This window comes from Hyaena hyaena, unplaced genomic scaffold, assembly GCF_003009895.1.
Source record: "Hyaena hyaena isolate Hyena2069 unplaced genomic scaffold, ASM300989v1 scaffold_71, whole genome shotgun sequence".
Classification (NCBI taxonomy): Eukaryota; Metazoa; Chordata; class Mammalia; order Carnivora; family Hyaenidae; genus Hyaena; species Hyaena hyaena.
The window spans coordinates 233,177-249,966 of record NW_024080704.1 but is presented as its reverse complement, the minus strand read 5'-3'; the positions used below and the strand labels follow the sequence as shown (position 1 = coordinate 249,966).

Below are 16,790 nucleotides of genomic sequence, written 5' to 3'. Positions count from 1 at the left end.
GGCAGGGGTATTGCCAGAGCCAAGATGGCCTGGAGAAGAGGATACCCATCTATGGGTCACTGGGGCTGGACACAATTTTAGAAATCACCTTGGACAGACATTTTCCAACTTTGGGGGGGTGGTGTTGGGGGGAAGAGAGGACCCAGATGACCTTTGAGGTTCCACAGAGTAGAATTTGCAAATCCATGGCTGAGTTTCTTTATTTTAATGAGAGAATGGAATTCTAGAGAAGAGATGTGATTGTCGAAAGGTCACATAGCAAATTAATTGCCAAACTGGGACTGGAACTCAGGTTTTCTGGATCCCATTCCTGTATCTTAGCTTCCCAAACTGGATCCGTGTGCAGGAAAACACAGAGGGGCGGGGTGGGCTTTAAGGTTGTAATTGCGTAGGTAAGAAGATCCTCCGAGCTAACAACACCTTCCTTCAGCTGCCAAATGGCACCTAAAATCCTACCTTTACCAAGTCACTCACAGGACTTCAAGAGTGTCAAGATTGGTGAAGTTACCTTGTCCACCTCCCCCTTTCCCCCCCCCCCCAAGGAAAGGGAAGCTGAGTACTGACAGGTGCTTCATTAGATCAAATTGATGGGCTCTGTCTTTCCGTAGCTTCCTACCACTTGTCATAGTACTGTTTGTTGCGTGCATCCAGATTCTCTTCCACAGGGCAGCTCTTTGAGTAATTGAGGACACTCTCATGTCTCTTTCCCTAGTTTGATTTCCAGACTACGTCTCTCATTGCTGTTGGTTCTCCAACATTCTTTCTTTCTGCTTCCTGAGCCCACTATTCTGTATACTCTCATTTGATGTTTTCTCAGAAGTGATCCCTAACACTGTGTACAGTATCCTAGGGGCACAGTCATTAGAGCAAGTGGGTCATTTCCTTCATCCTAGGTGCCATAACTCCATCAATGCATCCTCAAATCCCAATGGTTTTACTGCATCTTATCCTTCAGGCTTCCATTTAATGTTGTGTTGACTAAGAAGCCACTGATTTATACACAGGCTCTGCTGAGCCACTCCCTTGCCACGCCTCATACTCTGGCCTCCTGTCCTTTCATTTAAAGATCTAAGAGCAAGACCTCACACTCCTTGCCAAAAAATTTCACCATGTTACATTTAAAAAAATTTTTTTTAAAGTTTTTATTTTTGAGAGCAAGAGAGACAGAGCATGAGCATGGGAGGGGCAGAGAGAGAAAGAGAGGCACAGAATCTGAAGCAGGCTGCAGGCTCTGAGCTGTCAGCACAGAGCCCGACATGGGGCTTAAACCCACAAACCATGAGATCATGACCTGAGCTAAAGTCGGACGCTCAGCCAACTGAGCCACCCAGGCGCCCCTCTGTCGTGTTACATTTAGCCCACAATTCTTATCAGCCCAGATCTTTCTGTATCCTGCTTCTGGCTCTCAGATGAATTCTGTCTCCCTACCAGCTTCCTGCCCCCTGCAAAGAGACCCTTTGTGTGTCCCTCCAAGTCACTGAGGCCCTCACGATGTGGGACTCACCCCCTGGTTCATCTGCTCCATGCAATACAAGAGGCTGCCCTTCCATCCATGAGGTTTATACAGCATAATGATAATGGAACATGTTTATGCCAGAATATTAGGCAACCACAGTAGAATACCATTAAATTCTAAAAGCCATAGCGAGGGGCGCCTGAGTAGCTTAGTCGGTTGAGTGTCCGACTTTCGCTTAGGTCATGATCTCGCGGTTCGTGGGTTCGAGCCCCGCGTCGGGCTCTGTGCTGACTGCCAGCTCAGAGCCTGGAGCCTGTTTCAGTCTGTGACTCCCTCTCTCTCTGATCCTCCCCTGCTCGCGCTGTCTCTCTCTCTCTCTCTCCTAGAAATAAATAAAACGTTAAAAAAAATAAAAGCCATAGCGAAAAGATTATGTCAAAGTTATAAATAGTAGCCTCTGCAATGGGACCATAGGTGATTTTTTCTTCCATGTTTCATTACACTCTTCATCCAGCACATGTTTACAATGAAGGGCTTATGTGTATATTTCTCAGATTTTCTCTGCTGAGTATGTGTTATTTGGAAAACCAGGAAAAAAAATTGTGACAATAAACTGAAAAGGAATAAAGACTCTTTCCCTAGGTGGCCCTTGATGATTTCATCAGCACTCTTTGGGGAAAAGCATTCCAGCCCTCCCTGCACTTAACCATCCTGCCTTCCACTTGCATTTTCCCCTTCCTGCCCACAGGCCACAGGGAAATCTCCTAGGCCTCCTGGCAGGAACCCAAGGTGGTCTTCCAGCTGCCCGCAGGAAGCTTGGAATAGAAGCACCAACACTAGGCAGAAGTGGGAGCAAGTGGCAGCCCAAGTCGCAGCCATCTCTTCATGCACCCACCCAGGTGTTGATTTTTATCTAAGAGAACGCGTGCAAGGCAGTTTTCCTGACAATAGTGTTTGTAAAAGGCGCGGAAATATTATAAGGGCCATGGTTCCCCTGGGTGCAGTATTCAGAAGGGCCTCCAGGTGGTGAGGAAAAGGTCTCGTCCAGAATGACCCATTTGATCCACTTCCAGAACTTCCTACGGATGTAGGGCTGGGGTTTCCCCTTTGTCCTTCGAAGCACAAAGGAAGCCTGGAAGCCACGGAGTCCTCCAGTCTTCTGTTAGGGCGAAACACCTGAGGTTCCACCGAGCTAAGCTCTGGCTTAGCTGCAAAACCTGGCCCTGGCTTACCCTCTTCCGTCCAGCAGAGGGCGCGCGCCACCCGCGAGAAGGAGGGTGCCGCAGCAAGCCTCTGCTGGGAGGGGCGGGCGCAGACCACGGCCGGGAAAAGGTGTCCCTTTTTCTGAAAATAAGGAGGCAGATCCAGAGAAAAGATAGCGTTGGAGATACCGGTGTGTGTGTGTGTGTGTGTGTGTGTGTGTGTGTGTGTGTGTGTGTGTGAAAGTCAAAGTGAGTGTAGGCTGAGGAGGCGAGCGGAGGTGGGGAAGAACTGGAGAGACTGAGGAAAAGTTGAGATGGTGTGAATATAAGACAGGGTGCGGGGCGCCTGGGTGGGGGGCTCAGTCCGTTACGCGTCTGGCTTGGCTCAGAGCATCATCTCCCCGTTTTCGAGTTTCTGCCCGGCATCCAACTCTCTGCTGTCTGCTTGGAGCCTGTTTCTAATCCTCTATCTCCCTGTCTCTCTGTCCCTCCCTTGCTCTCTCTCTCTCAAATAAATAAACATTTTAAAAAATTTTATTGATGCTTTTTATTTGTTTCTGAGAGAGAGAGACAGCGTGAACAGGGAAGGGGCAGAGAGAGAGGGAGACACAGAATCTGAAACCGGCTCCAGGCTCTGAGCTGTCAGCACAGAGCCCGACGGGGGGCTCGAGCCCACGAACCGTGAGATCATGACCTGAGCCAAAGTCAGACTCTCAACAGACTGAGCCACCCAGGCGCCCCATAAACATTTTTTTTAAAAAGACCGGTTGGGGGGTGCCTGGGGGGTGGCTCAGTCGGTTAAGCGTTGGACTTCCGCTCAGGTCATGATCTCCCTGTTGGTTAGTTGGAGCCCGTGTGCGGCTCTGTGCTGACAGCTCAGAGCCTGGAGCCTGCTTCAGATTCTGCGTCTCGCTCTGTCTCTGCCCCTCCCCCACTCATGCCCCCCTCAAAAATAAATAAACATTTAAAATTTTTTTTAAAAAGAGAGACAGGGTGGGATGGGGTGGGGCGGAGGTGGAAGGGAGGGGACGCAGGTTGACGTCCAGGGCTGGGCAGAGCGGGGCTGCTGCCGCACCGCCTCCCTCTTAGGCTGGGCCCACCCCCACCCCGGGGCTCATCCCTCCCCTGCGTGGCACCCAAGCCTGCTTTGTCCTCATTCTCTCCAACTCTTCCCCCTAATGCTTTTCTGCTCCCGCCTAACCCCAGCATTTCCTTTCCCGCTGAAAAAAGGTTCTGGTGCAGCAAAGAACACAGAGAGGAGGCAGTAGGGGGCTCGGAGCTTTAATAGAGGGGAGGGGAATAGAAACACACCAGGCATCCTGCGCGTGAGGGGGGGGGGGAGGCAGAGGAAGGGGGCCAGAAGCCACCTAGACGTGTCACAGGGGCAGCGGCCCTCACCAGGTCGGGTGAGACCTTGGCAGTGGAGGAGCAGGTTGGGTGTGAGGCCCCATCACTCTAGGACGGGGCAGCTGGAGGGGAGAGAAAAAAAAAATGAGAAAAGATTTGGAATTCGAAAAAGAGGGGTCATGATGGAGGGCGCTTCCAGGAGCCAGGCCGAAAGACAGGTGGAGGGCAGAAAAAGACAGGGACAGGGCAGGTCCGGGAGCCCCCTTCAGGGTCTGGGGCCTAGAAGATGGAGGTTCAAGGAAGCGGGGGCAGGCCGCCGTCACAGCTGGGGTGGTGGCAAACCCAGTGTTGAACGAAGACTGAGGAGGCTTCAGGCCCCTTCCCCTGGGGCTGGGGCGACGATGATGCAAAATCGGAGATCAAAGGAACGGTGGGGGAGGCTCCCCGGGATGCGGGCGCGCGCGGCGCCCGGCCGCCCCGTCTAGTGGTAGTGCGCCCCCAAGTGCGAGGCGGCGGCCACCGCGCCGAAGGGCCCGGGCGGGGGCTGCAAGCCGGGGCTGGGGTAGAGTGCGGCGGTGGCGGCGGCGGCGGCGGCGGGGCCCGGGCCGGGCCAGTAGGAGAAGCCGGCGGGCGCGACTCCGGCCGAGGCGGCCATGAGGTTGAGTTTGGAGAGGCCGGGGAAGGGCAGCGGGGCGAGGCCGGCGGGCAGCTTGTAGAGCGCGCCGTCCTGGGCGGCGGCGGCGGCGGCGGCGGCGGCGGCGTGGGCGTGCGCGGGCGGCGGCTGGCAGGCCTGCGCCAGGCCCTGGAAGTCGAAGCGGTAGGCGTAGCGCTTGCCGTGCACCTTGCTCATGATGTTCTTGTCGTAGTAGTAGCGCAGCGCGCGGCTCAGCTTGTCGTAGTTCATGTTGGGCTTGCTTTTGCGCTCGCCCCAGCGCCGAGCCACTTCGTCCGGGTCCGTGAGCTTGAACTCGCCGTGGCCACCCTCCCACGCGATGCAGCCGGCGTTGGCGCGGTCCGCCAGCAGCTCCAGCAGAAACTGCCACAGCTGGATCTGCCCGCTGCCTGTGGGGACGGGGCGGTCAACCGCGGGCGGGATGAGGGAGGCGGGACGTAGGGGAAGACGTGAGGCGGGAGACCGGGTCGGCCTGGTGGGAGCTGGCGTCGGGGAGGGAACGCACGCGTCCAGAACGGTAGCTGGGCGCAGCTGCAGCGGCTGGCCGGGGAGGGGCTGATCCGCCGAGCAATCCTTAGCCCTTACCGCGTTTGCACAATGGGAAATACGGCTCCCACCTAGGAGGACCCAGCTCTGCGGGCGCCTGGCTGTGCGAGAATTGGGGAGAAAGGCAGGTCGAAGCACGGCCTCCTTTGCGTGGGAGCAGCAGCAGCTTCCTCCGAGGCCAACAGGGGCCAAATATCAGCCCCTACTGCCGCTTCGGCCCTGCGCCCCTATTCAGAGCAGAGAGGAGCCTACAGAACCGCACAGGGTAGTCTGTGCAGGTGGTTAGACTGCCCCATCCCAGCTGGACCATGTCTGCAAGTTCAGAGTGAAGAGGCAGAGGTGCGGCAGGATCACCCCCTCCACTAGACAAGGCTTAGCCCCCAAAGGCATACAGTTGGACTGGCCCTCCCTAAGGTGGAAAAGAGGTGGAGGCTGTCTTTCTTGCGGTACCAGACAGGAATGGGGGCAGCGGCCCCCAATGCGTGTGAGAGGGTCGGACTCTGCCGGCTCCCCGCCCTTCTCAACTGCCGGGGGCGCAGAGCACAGCGCTGGCGCCCCTCGGGTTCAGCACCCATTTTCGGAACAGGCGGGATTGCTGGCATGTGAAGGTACCATACTTCTCTGGGGCTGATGCACAGGTCTGAGGACAGGAGATAAGACTGGGAAGCCGCCGTGCTTAGCTCCCTGCCTCCTCCCATCTTTGGCCGTCTCGGAAGCTCTTCAGCCCGTCCTGATTTCAGGATTTGCTGGAAGCGGCCAGTAGGATTTTCCCGGATATGCCGGTGAGGAGAGAGAGGGCTGCCCGAGAATTTCCACTCTCTTGTTTTGGAGCCTCAATCAGACAAGGGGAGAAAAATCTTGGTACAATTACTTCCTCTCACTCTCTTTTAGGGGAAAAAAAAGGAGGGCTGTTCCTCCAAGTAGTCTGATTATTGATTCCAATCAAGCCTGGTAGAACCTCTCTCTTCTTTTCTCAACCACTCGCTCTAAACACTGACGCTGCCACTCCCCCTCATTTTAACCCCACTCTCTCCACACGAGCTCAGCGAGTAGCTGCCTGACTTCAGGCCCTTTTAGGGTCACAAAGAAGGAAAGGTTTGGGTAAGAACATGCAGCTGGCACGGATCCAGACAGACATCAGAGGCTTGGAAACCCATTTTGTTGGGAATCATGTTTCCTTTAGGATAAAGTCGTTTCCAACCTTGTCTTTGTGGTTACTGCGACTTGGTGAGATCTAGGGTACTGAGGTGGGGGACTTTGGGGAGGCTTTGCCCGGAGGGCCAGCCAGGCTCTGAGACCAACAAGGCAAAGCCGAGTAATTTAGCGACCTGCGGAACGAAGAGCGGAAACCTGAGAATCAACTGCGATAGCCCAGCAAACTTGGCCCCCAAGTGAGGCAGGTAGGTGCTAGCCCGGTGCTAGTGGTGTGGAGGCTTGGAGTGACCAGGGGATAATTATCCGGATCCTCTTGCCCAGAGGTCCTGAGCCTTGCACTCCCGTTGCCAATAGGGAAAGGACACCAAGCACCTGGGTCCTGGCCCTGCAGCAGAAAAGGCCAAGGGCTATACAGGTCCAGCTCTGGGACCCGAAATATGCTGGAGCCAAAAGCCAAGTGCATGCCCCCTCTCCTCAGCCTCCCCACAGTCATGCCCGTACCCTCCCTTTCCAGAGCCCCGCAGTGCACACGCTTCCGCCTTCCGTTCGGGTGGCGGGTGGCGCCGGTGCTTCTGGGGTGGATGCCCCGGCCTCCGTCCACTGTTCTCGCCCCCGCCCCCAGTCGCGGGCCAGCTCACCTTTCTGCACCGCTGGGCTCAGCGGCCCCCACCCCGGGCTCTTCCCATCCTTGAAGAGACCGTCTCCGACGGGATCTGTAGCAGCGGAAAAAAACAATCATGAGGACCGGGGCGGAGGTTGTGGACTTGACCGAAAGGGCTCCGGGCCAAGGCTCAGGAGGGTGGGGGTGTTGGGGGTTGGTTCCCGGGTGCAAGGCTGGGGGCTCGAGCCGCCAGCTCCTCCTCCAGGAGCCTGGCCTGGGCGCGCGCCGCGCGGAGCCCCTCCATAACGCCCAAGTCAGGAAACGCGTCCAGGAAAAAGGAAATCCGCTTTCCGAACGGGCCGGCGGGAGCCTTATAAAGCCGAGCAGCCAGTGCGCCCGGCGAGCGGGAGCGCCCGGAGCCCATCGGGAGAGGAGAGGAGGGCGCATGCAAGGCTGGGCTGGTGGGAACGCTCGGAGCACGGAGGTGAGGAGCCCCGGGGCGCAGGGGCGACGCTCAGCCGACCACAGCCTCCCAACGCTGAACGCACACGGAGTCCGTCCCCGGCCACACCGAAGACCCCTGCTTCCCCTACCGGGCTTTCTCAGACCCTGAGCTCCCACCCTCGGCCTCCCAGGTTCCCAATCTGCTCACCTGGAGTCCTTAGACCTCACACTAAAACCCCAAATCTCTCCATCCGCCTTTAAGGTCCCCCAATGCCCTAGATTGCTCAGTCTTCCCAGCAATCCTAGTCTCTGGACCGCATCCCCTTCCCTTGGACCCCAGCAACCCCTTCCCATGCCCTAGCCCAAAGTTCCGGCCCCAGGTCCCGGTGCCTCCAGCCCCCGGCTGGTCCCTGGTACCTGGCAGGTACATGTTGATCAGCAGGGGCTGGGAGGCGCCGCTCTGTCTCATCGCCGCCAGGGACTGGGTGGTGGGAGGTGGGGGGGGGGTGATGAGAGAAGGGGGGAAGCGTCAGGCTTTGCGCTCCGGGGCACGGATCCCCGCCAGAGGCAACCGCGGGTGACAAGGAGAAGAAGACGGAGCGGGTCCGACAGGGCCTGGCGGGAGGGGGCTGCCCGGGTGTGGCGGGGGATGGAGGGGGTCCTGGAGCGATGCTCCCAGCTACCAGGCTGCTTGGAACCCTCCGGCCCCCCGCGCGGGCAGGGGCCGCAATTTCCGTTTTAATTAAAGCGCCGCAGCCTCGGCCCCCCGGACCCCGCCCCCGCCCCTCTTATCGCCCCATCGCAATAAAGTCTCCAACGCGCCGCGCCGCAGCCAAGCGCACCCAGCAGCCCCCAGCGCCCCGCAACCCTGGAGACGCGCGGGGGATGGGCCTGGGCCTCCCGCTCTGATCGGGGTCGGGAGCGCATTTCTTTTCCGCCTCCGTGACTCTCAGCAAACAGCGAAGGGGCAGGGTACCCGGCCCCACCTCGGACCCCGGGGGCCACAGCCCCTCATTCCGCCCATTCTCGCCCCCATCTGGGCTCCACTCTCCTCCCCCTTCATCCCCCCACCCCCGCCCGGGTTCCCGTCTCCAGGCTGCGTTATCTGCATCTTCACTTTTAAATTTCCGCTTCCCTCCCTCTCGCCTGTCGCTCGGCTCCCGGCCGGGCAGCAGTTGCTCCCTTTATCTCCGCCCCCTCCTCCTCCCTCCGCCTTCTCCCTACTCTTCCTCGCCTGCTCTCTACTCTTCCCTGGAGACCCGATCTCCTTCCCTGTTTCCCCCCTGCTTTGGCCTGTTTCCTGCCTTTCCAGGGCTCCCAGCCCTTTGGGCCAGCGCGGGGTCGTCTCCCTCACAACTTCCAGTGGGTTGCCCCTTCTTTCCCTTTCTAGGTCTCTCCTTCCTCCTCTAGTCTCTTCTGTGCCATCCCCCTTCCTGTTTCCTCGCTGTCTCTCTATGCCTCTCTCGCTCTCTCTCTGTCCAGTGTCTCTCCTTTTCTCATTCATTTGTTTCCTGACTAATTTGTGGCACGCAGTAGGCTCATGATTCCCCTCCACTTCCCCCCAAAACCATAGCTCTTCCATCCTTCCCCATCCCTTCGTCCCAGCCTACTATCCACCCTCACAACTACTCTCATCCTGGTTCTCTATGAACAACTGGTATCTTGTTCTAGCAGGAGGAGAGGGGTGGAAACACTGTTGTGTTCTGTAAAAGGCCCCCAACCCAGGATGGGGAGGGGGGGGTGGAAGCTGAAATCCATTCCAAAGACGCTTATTGTGTATTAGCAAAGCGGATGTGGTCCCCAGGTGGCCTGGAGTCGCCTTGGGGCTTCCTGGCTCAAGGGAGCCTGACTAAGGAGGGATGCTGGCTGAAGGTGAGGCTCTGGCTAGGAGCCTCGCTGCGGCCATGCAGCACCTGGTGGCTACTGTCCACATTGACACTGCTTGAGCCCAGGAGGTGAGGAGGCCTGGGACTCCAGGGCACACGGATCGGAGTGGGAAAGTCTTCTGTAGGATCCATGATGCAGGGGTGCCTGATTGAGGATGGCTGGAAAGTTCAACTTCAGGGGCTCAGCAGGGAGGGCCCCTGCTCATTCCTCACTTGCTGTAACTGCTGGAGTGTCCATCTTTGCTGATGAAAGGTGCAAAAATCAGAAGGAGCAAAGGAGGACTGAGGGAGGCAGAGCCCAGGGGAAAATGGGAGCTCTCAGGACTCCAGAGGATCCTCAAGGAAGAGGGATGGGGCTTTAGGATGTAGATGAAGAATCTGGGGGGGAGCAAAGATAAGAGATTAGGGTGCTTCCTGGGGACCAAACCCAGGGCTTCACGGGGGGGGGGGGGTGGGCTTTAGGGAGGGTTGAGGTCCTAATGTCATTCCTTCACACCTTCATATTTCTTCCCCAGATAGAAAATGAAGAGCAGGAGGTCAGAGCTGAGAGGGGGGAGGGGGGCAGTGAGGTCCACCCACATAATGCTCTCAGCAGAAGGCTGAGACAGAAGGGAGAGATGGTCAGAGTTGGGGGTCTACCCAGGCATCCCGCCTCCAGACTGGTGAGGGATTAGCAGCTCAGGCTCTGTGCCTCTACCTCACTGAAACCTCAGGTGATGGAGGGGTAGGTGAGCTCTGAAAAGAGTTTGTCTGAGAGGTATTCCCTCCCCTTGGGTCTTGGCTGCGCCTGAAAGAAGACCTCCTTCATCCCCTTTGGCCTTGGCAGAGTACAGCCAATGGATGAGTCCCAGACAGCTTCTCCTGCATCCTCCTCCCACCGGACTGGGTGCCAGTCCCACAGGGTTCTGCTGACCGTCAACCTGCCTAGAATGGGAGGAGGTTGGAAAGGTGAAAACACTCAGTTCTAGCCTGGCCTCTGCATCCCATACTGAGTTTCCAGTGTGGGAAGCAAGAGTTGGACCCCTGGGTCCAGGAAAACCTAGAAGGTTCATGTTGACAAAGCCTGTAGCAAATAGTAGCTCTCTCATCTCCCAGATGGGGACACTAAGACTTAGAGATAGAGCGTGTCCTATTCAAGTTCACGCTGCCAGTCCCTACAGCCATCTTGCTGGCTCCTTCCAGAAGCCACAGACCCTTCTAGAAGGAGGGCAGCTTAGCTGATGGTGGATACTAGATCTCCCTTTGCCCACTGCCTACCCTTGCAAAGCAGGAAGTGGAGAGATAGACTGCTGGGATCTGAAGCCAGTTTGTCAGGGTTCTGGGTTCAACTTCACTTCCCCAATTTCTTAGCTGTATGACTTTGGGGGAAGTTAGTCCCTTCATCTGTAAAATGGGGATTACGGTACCTACCATACAGAAATACGAGGCTTATATAACCCGACCTGAGCACTCAGAAGGGCTCTATGTACATTTAGCTATTGTTACTATTATTCTCCCCCAAGTGGACATTTAGGACCAGGAAGGAGCCCCAGGCTCTTCTGGGGCCCAAAGAGGTTTGGGGCTCTGCTGAGGCTTTTAGCCACCGCTCAGGTCAGCCTCCCCTTGACAGCCTGGATTTGGGGTCAGGAGCCCTGTGTTCAAGTCCTGGCTTTGTCACCAGTTAAATGGATGACCTCATCAAACCTTCTCCCTCTCAGACTGTGCAGCTTCATTGGTGAAATGGATGAAGTATGGAAAGTGTTAGGAGAAACAAATGCAACAGGGGCCACGGACTCCAGAACTCATCCAGGTATAAAGCAGAATTCATATTCTACCCAGAGTTCTGTCCCTTGCTCCCCCGACCTAACCCTAGGATCCATGGATAGGTGGGGTGGGGGTTCAAGGGATGGGGACCCTATGTTGACCTCTCCAGTGCTTTTCCATAATAACACAAGCATTTTTGGTAGATTCTCCTTGAATCCTCGCAACACTGTGAGACAGACAAGGCAGAGATCAGTCACCCCAGTTTACAGGTGAGGGAATGGAGGTTCAAAGATGCTATATTAATGGGTCCCAGGTGTTCTGACTTCTGGTCCAGGGCTCTTCCTAAAGGAGCAGATGCCTGACTTTGCACAGCCCTTGGGAATGGCTCAGGTCCAAGTCCGACTGTTCTCCCACATTGCCCTGCCTTCTTTGGGCTTGGGCGATGATCTGGGCCACTTCTCCCCATTGATATGTCCACTAGGGGCTTGAAAACACAAGCATCCCTGAATGACAGAATGGGAGGAGTTCCAAGGACTTTGAAAGCCCTACTTCTGAGACTAAGGGCATCATTAGCTGGGCCAAAGAGGGAACTGGGTAGAAATTGCATTGGTGCCAAGAGATCTGCTACCACACTCAACCCCAACATGGCTATGGGCCTCTGCACCGCTTCAGAACCCAGGCCCATTGTGGTCAGTGGCTATAGGATGGACTTTCCAGCTCACCAACCCTCTGAAGAGAGGGGAGGGAGAGGAAAAATGAAGGGCGTTCTTTGAAACAGCTGAGAGGAGGAGCATAAAAATGCTTTGTAAATGTTGGAGCTCAATATCATGAAGAGGTTGTTATTCAGACAAAATGTCTGGGGGCTCCACTCAGAGAAAGTCTCCCCTTTCGAAGGCCCTGAAAGGCAGTGGAACTTCCCACTCATTTATCCTCTTACAGTCTTGCTTCTCTATCAGACAGAGATTCTATAAGCTAGGAAAGGAGTGCAGGCTTTACTCGGTTGGACAGGCAGCCAGGCTAGAAGACAAACTCCTGGGGGTTAGAGAAGAATCCAGCTGAGCTCTGCATAGGGTTACACAGGTCCTGCTTGCATCCTGGTACCTGGCCCAGGTGGTTGGAATTCAGCTATGAGCCCTATGGTAGGACACCCAAACCAGAAGATGGCAAAGGCATCACATGTGCTATGGTACACCTGGCCCAAGCTGATGGGCCTTTCTCAAGGAGAGGTGTGGGGCTGGTTGTATTTAACAGAATCCCTAAGATTCTTTTTTTTTTTAATTTTTTAAAATGTTTTATTTATTTCTAGGAGAGAGAGAGAGAGAGACAGCGTGAGCAGGGGAGGGTCAGAGAGAGAGGGAATCACAGACTCCGAAATAGGCTCCAGGCTCTGGGCTGGCAGTCAGCACAGAGCCCGATGTGGGGCTCGAACCCACAAACCGCGAGATCATGACCTAAGCGAAAGCCAGACGCTCAACAGACTAAGCCACCCAGGCGCCCCAGAATCCCTAAGATTCTTAACAGCAGTTTTCTCGGCCCTGTCAGGATCTAGCCATATACATCCTAAGCCAGTTTATGCTTCATAGTCAACAGTCCCAAAGCCTGAGGGAAGGGTCAGGTCGGCAGGGAAGGACTTTCATCCGTCAGAAGGATTAGGATGAAGATCACAATGCAAGACACCAAGAAAGAGGCAACAGGGACAGGCAGGTTCAGAAACCTTTATTGAGGGTCCTCATGAGGGGTGTCAGGGCTGTGGGGCTTAGTGCTGCACTCTTCGAATGGACTGCAGCAGCCCAGTGTGGGCCTGCGTGCCAAATTCACTGTAGTTTCGGAACTCCCCGCTGTGCCGGTCCCGCTCCAATACATACTGGTAGCCCCGATAGCCTGGGTACTGGTAGGCCACCCACCTACGCCAGTGAGATCACAGAGGTGGTAAGCAGGCTCTGCCTTCATCCCACCAATGTCCCCCATTAGTAGCCCCCGTTTCTCAGCCCCCAACTCCCAGCTCCAAAGCCATTGCTTCAATTTTCCCTACAGGGATCTCTCCTTGCCCTTCCCACTGCTCCAGGTTCTTCAGTCACGATCCTCCCCTTGTCCCCTATTCCCACCCTCCATTGCCTCCTCATCCATCTTTTTAAAAATCCCTTGCTCTATCCCCACATTGGCTCCCTGCTTCTTATTCTCCTATTCTCTGCACTCCCTCCAGTCCCCATCATCTCACTTCCCCCAATCCCCCAGTCCCCAGCATCTTTTCACTATGTCTATTAGTACCCCATCACCTTTCCCAACCCCCCTCCCTGGTCTCCATTGCCTCCTTTCTCTTTTCATTCCTCTTGTTCCAGTCCCAGGACTCACGCTCCAGAGCTGACTTTGAGAGAACCCACATCCTTGCTGGCCCAGCCCATGGAGGGCAGGGATGGGTAGTCATCACTGAGTTCAAACTTGCAGCCCTGGAAGTTATCCCCCTCAAACAGTGTCACGCGGCTGTCACTGTGATTCTGAAGCACAAGAAGGTGGGGGTGGACATGTTAGGCCCTCCAGGGAGGTATTATTTGATACATTCTCAGCCCAGCTCTCCCCCACCTCGCCACCCAACACAAGCTCTGCAGACGCTTTGGTCCACAAGCGTTTCCAGAGATCACTCCATCAGGTCCATAGCAGGCTAGGAAACTGGGATGCTCAGAAGTCCCTAGCCTAGTCCCTTCTATGGCTTTGGGTTGAAGTGATGAGACTCAGGTCAGGTCAGGGCTAGAGGGCATCTTGTAATTTGGACCTATTTTCAGAAGGAAAATCAGAGATTCTGAAAGAGATTTGTCCCATTAACCAAGACAGTTTTCTTAAGGGCCTCATTGACTACTCAATCCCTTGCATGGCACCTTGGGAACAGACTCTCATACAGTAAGGCCCAGCTAAGGGGTGCCAGATGGCAGAATCAGAACAGACAGCCCAGGACATCAGTGTTGGCTGAGTCTGGGCTTCCATAGTCATAGGGCCTTTCCCTCCTGGAATAGAGAACCTAAGCTGAGTCAGCATTTGCTCTTTGGCCTCTACCTCTCAGCCCCAGGCTTCAACAGTAGGGTACCTAAATCAGCACAAGTGAGAAGTGAGATCCTCTTTTCTAGTGATTCATTTGATTCATTGCCAACCCTTCCCCCACATACATACACACAGAGATTGACCCCTTCTCAACAATGATCCCTGGATTGAGTTCTAGTCTCATCTTCATGTTAACCCTTGTGTCCGGGTGCAAGTCACTTTGCCCTTCTGAGCCCCATTTCCATACCTGTATATGAGGCTAACAGCAGCCACCCCAACCTTACAGGACTGTGTGATGTCAGAGGCACTCTCTCACAAGTGTCCACAACATGATATGAGGAACACGTGGGTGCTCAAGAGGGGCACGGGCTCGGCGCTGTCCGTGGTGCTGATTTTGGGCCCACTGTCCCAACCTTCTGGGACTCTTCTGGTTCTGGGAAGTAATGCCACTACCATTCATCTAGGAACCGTGTTTACACGTCCCCGTACAGAGGGTGGACCGCCTTTCTGAGGTGCCATGGTGGAGTCAGGGTCTGGAGCCGAGGAAGTAGGAAACAGAGGGGAAGGCTGTGCTTACTGCGCAGAGCACTGGCCGGAAGGAGAGCAGCTGGTCGCTGTGGTGGCCGCCACTGCCACTCCAGGCACTCCAGCGAGGATAGTCACCTTTCTCCAGAATGAACTGCTGTCCCTGGAAGTCAGGGTACTCAAAGGCCACCCAACTGGGGAAATATAAAGAAAGCTGGTAGGCATCTGCCCCAGGCTCACTGCTTCCTCTGCCCCAGCCTTGATTACTGTGATTGAAAAGACTGAGAAACCAATCCTTTTCTCCAACCCCAAGTCCTTACCCTGACATACACAGCGCAGGGCAATATGGCCTGTCTAGAAGCTAAAGACCCTAAATTAGCTGCTATCTGGGGTTTCAGGGACCCAGGCTTCCAGCTTAGCCTCCCCAGGTGGGAAGGAATTTTCCAGCTTCTGAAGCTCACCTACCAAGGGTTCCTACCTCCAGGATGTAAGTGCCTGCAAAGGTAGGTGTAGGAAGCCCCCAACCTGCAGTAGCAACCTGTGATAGCAACAACCTGCAATAGTCAGAGGCCTCAGCTCTCCCGAGCACCCCAGGCTCTGGGAGACCAGAATGGAGCGAGAGGAAGAGATTTGGTTTCTTTTGTTACACTAAGTGCAGAACTATCTAACTGCACAGAGAAAAACTCTGGGGAGGAAATAACTACACTGGGAACCCCTTCAGGGTTCAAGCCGATCCCACGGGGCGCGCATAAAGGGTTGCCTCTCGCCTCAGCCTTTTAGTTCACATGCTTTGTTTTGTGGCCCATGGGGAGCTCTGGAGAGGCCAAGGGTAGTCCCAGGCAGGCCCAACAGTCTGGGGAACGGAGGGCTGAGAGCTGAAGTCCCAGGCCCGGCGCCCCCCAACCCAGCCCTGCCGCGCCTGTACCATCACTCACGCGCCATTTTCCACCTTGACCGAGCGCACCCTGCGCAGGCCTCCGCGCTCCGCGATGTTTGCGCAGTCGCTCAGCAGCCTGCAGCGGCGACCCTGGAAATCCTCCTCGTCCCAGAGCGTGAGGCTGGCGGGCGGTGGGCCCGGCGCGGGAGCGCTGCTCATGACGCTGGGGAGAGAAGGGCGGGACCGAAGGTTCAGTTTCTCTCTAACCCAACCAGGGATGGGGGTGAAGAACTCGGGGCTGGACCAGGGCCGTTAGACGCTCTCCCTCCTCTCGCCCTCCCCCCGCCCGGGAGAGATCCTGCCCCGGCACCGAGTATTCACCGGGTGGGTGGTGAGCGCGGTACTGACGGAAAATGGAGAGGCTGCGCGCGGGGCTGGCGTGCGGGGCTTTATACCCGGCCTCGCCTCCCCTCCCCGCATTCCCTCCCGCTGGGGTGGGGGGAGCTGAGTCAGCGGGCAGGCTGCGGTCAGTTCTGGTGTCCTCTGGGGAGCCGAGGCCTTTCCCAAATCCACCAATCTGGCCCCAGCCCTCGGGGATTACAATAGAAAGTGCTGATGCACGTGTCCCGCGCCCGCCACAGCTGAGGCTGACTCCGCTTTTTCTTTTTTGGGGGCCTGAGCCAGGCAAGGCGCACCCGCCTCTGGGCAGAACGCGCCCTCTCCGGCCCAGGCCCTTAGGGATGGAGGTAGCAGGTCACTCGGGGGCCGCGAATTCTTGACTGGAGGTCGCAGGAGTTCTTCCTCACGTCTCAACTCCACCTCTTCCCCAGACCTAGATCAGGCCCTCTCTTTTGGGCTACGCCGGGCAGGGGGGGAGACACTGCTTTCTGCAAGGGACTTTCCTCACGTTCCTCAGTCCCCTTTTCCCTGGAGGATCGGCCCATTGTGGCTCCTGTCCACCCAAGCTTGAGTTCCCAGACCAGGCTCTGCGATACCGGAGTTTTCACGCGCGGAGGGGCCGGGAGAAGGCAATGACCAGGTTTCACCGCGAGGCGGCGCTAAGCTCTGGAAGAGTGAACCGCCCAAGGGAGCGAGCGGATTCACGAAGTGCTTAGAAATAATAGTTACTAGGGAAGTGGCTCACGTTGGTAGGTAGAAAGAATATTTCAGCCTTAGGGCGACTCTCCCAACCGCCAGATAGAGCTCCAGGGTCTGAGAGTTCTGCAAGGCTCTTACCCTCAGTCCCAGCGCCCTGTATGGTGGGGAGAAATGGCGGGGGGGGGGGGGGGGGGGGGGGGGGGG

General features: G+C 56.2%; 2 protein-coding genes across 2 annotated transcripts; both read right to left on the bottom strand.

Annotated features, from left to right (window-relative positions):
- Positions 1-4,486: 4,486 nt before the first annotated feature.
- Positions 4,487-8,060, bottom strand: FEV (FEV transcription factor, ETS family member). Its single transcript, XM_039233089.1, has 3 exons — positions 7,842-8,060; positions 7,018-7,092; positions 4,487-5,067 (listed from the first exon to the last, which is right to left on the bottom strand). The coding sequence occupies exons 1-3, from the start codon at positions 7,891-7,893 to the stop codon at positions 4,487-4,489; spliced, it is 708 nt and encodes a 235-aa protein (XP_039089020.1). The 5' UTR covers positions 7,894-8,060.
- A 4,749-nt stretch (positions 8,061-12,809) lies between these two features.
- CRYBA2 (crystallin beta A2) lies at positions 12,810-15,922 on the bottom strand. The gene is made up of 5 exons (XM_039233206.1): positions 15,870-15,922; positions 15,547-15,711; positions 14,664-14,805; positions 13,406-13,548; positions 12,810-12,957 (listed from the first exon to the last, which is right to left on the bottom strand). Exons 2-5 carry the CDS (start codon positions 15,705-15,707, stop codon positions 12,810-12,812), a joined length of 594 nt encoding a protein of 197 aa, XP_039089137.1. The 5' UTR covers positions 15,708-15,711; positions 15,870-15,922.
- Positions 15,923-16,790: the final 868 nt, after the last annotated feature.

Coding starts and splice junctions, on each gene's coding strand:
- FEV (XM_039233089.1), bottom strand. CDS start 7,893: ATGAGACAGAGCGGCGCCTCCCAGCCCCTGCTGATCAACATGTACCTG. Junction 7,093..7,841: donor GATCAACATGTACCTGCCAG/GTACCAGGGACC, acceptor CCGCTGCTACAG/ATCCCGTCGGAGACGGTCTC. Junction 5,068..7,017: donor GAGCCCAGCGGTGCAGAAAG/GTGAGCTGGCCC, acceptor CCGTCCCCACAG/GCAGCGGGCAGATCCAGCTG.
- CRYBA2 (XM_039233206.1), bottom strand. CDS start 15,707: ATGAGCAGCGCTCCCGCGCCGGGCCCACCGCCCGCCAGCCTCACGCTC. Junction 14,806..15,546: donor GTCAAGGTGGAAAATGGCGC/GTGAGTGATGGT, acceptor ATATTTCCCCAG/TTGGGTGGCCTTTGAGTACC. Junction 13,549..14,663: donor TCCGGCCAGTGCTCTGCGCA/GTAAGCACAGCC, acceptor CTTGTGCTTCAG/AATCACAGTGACAGCCGCGT.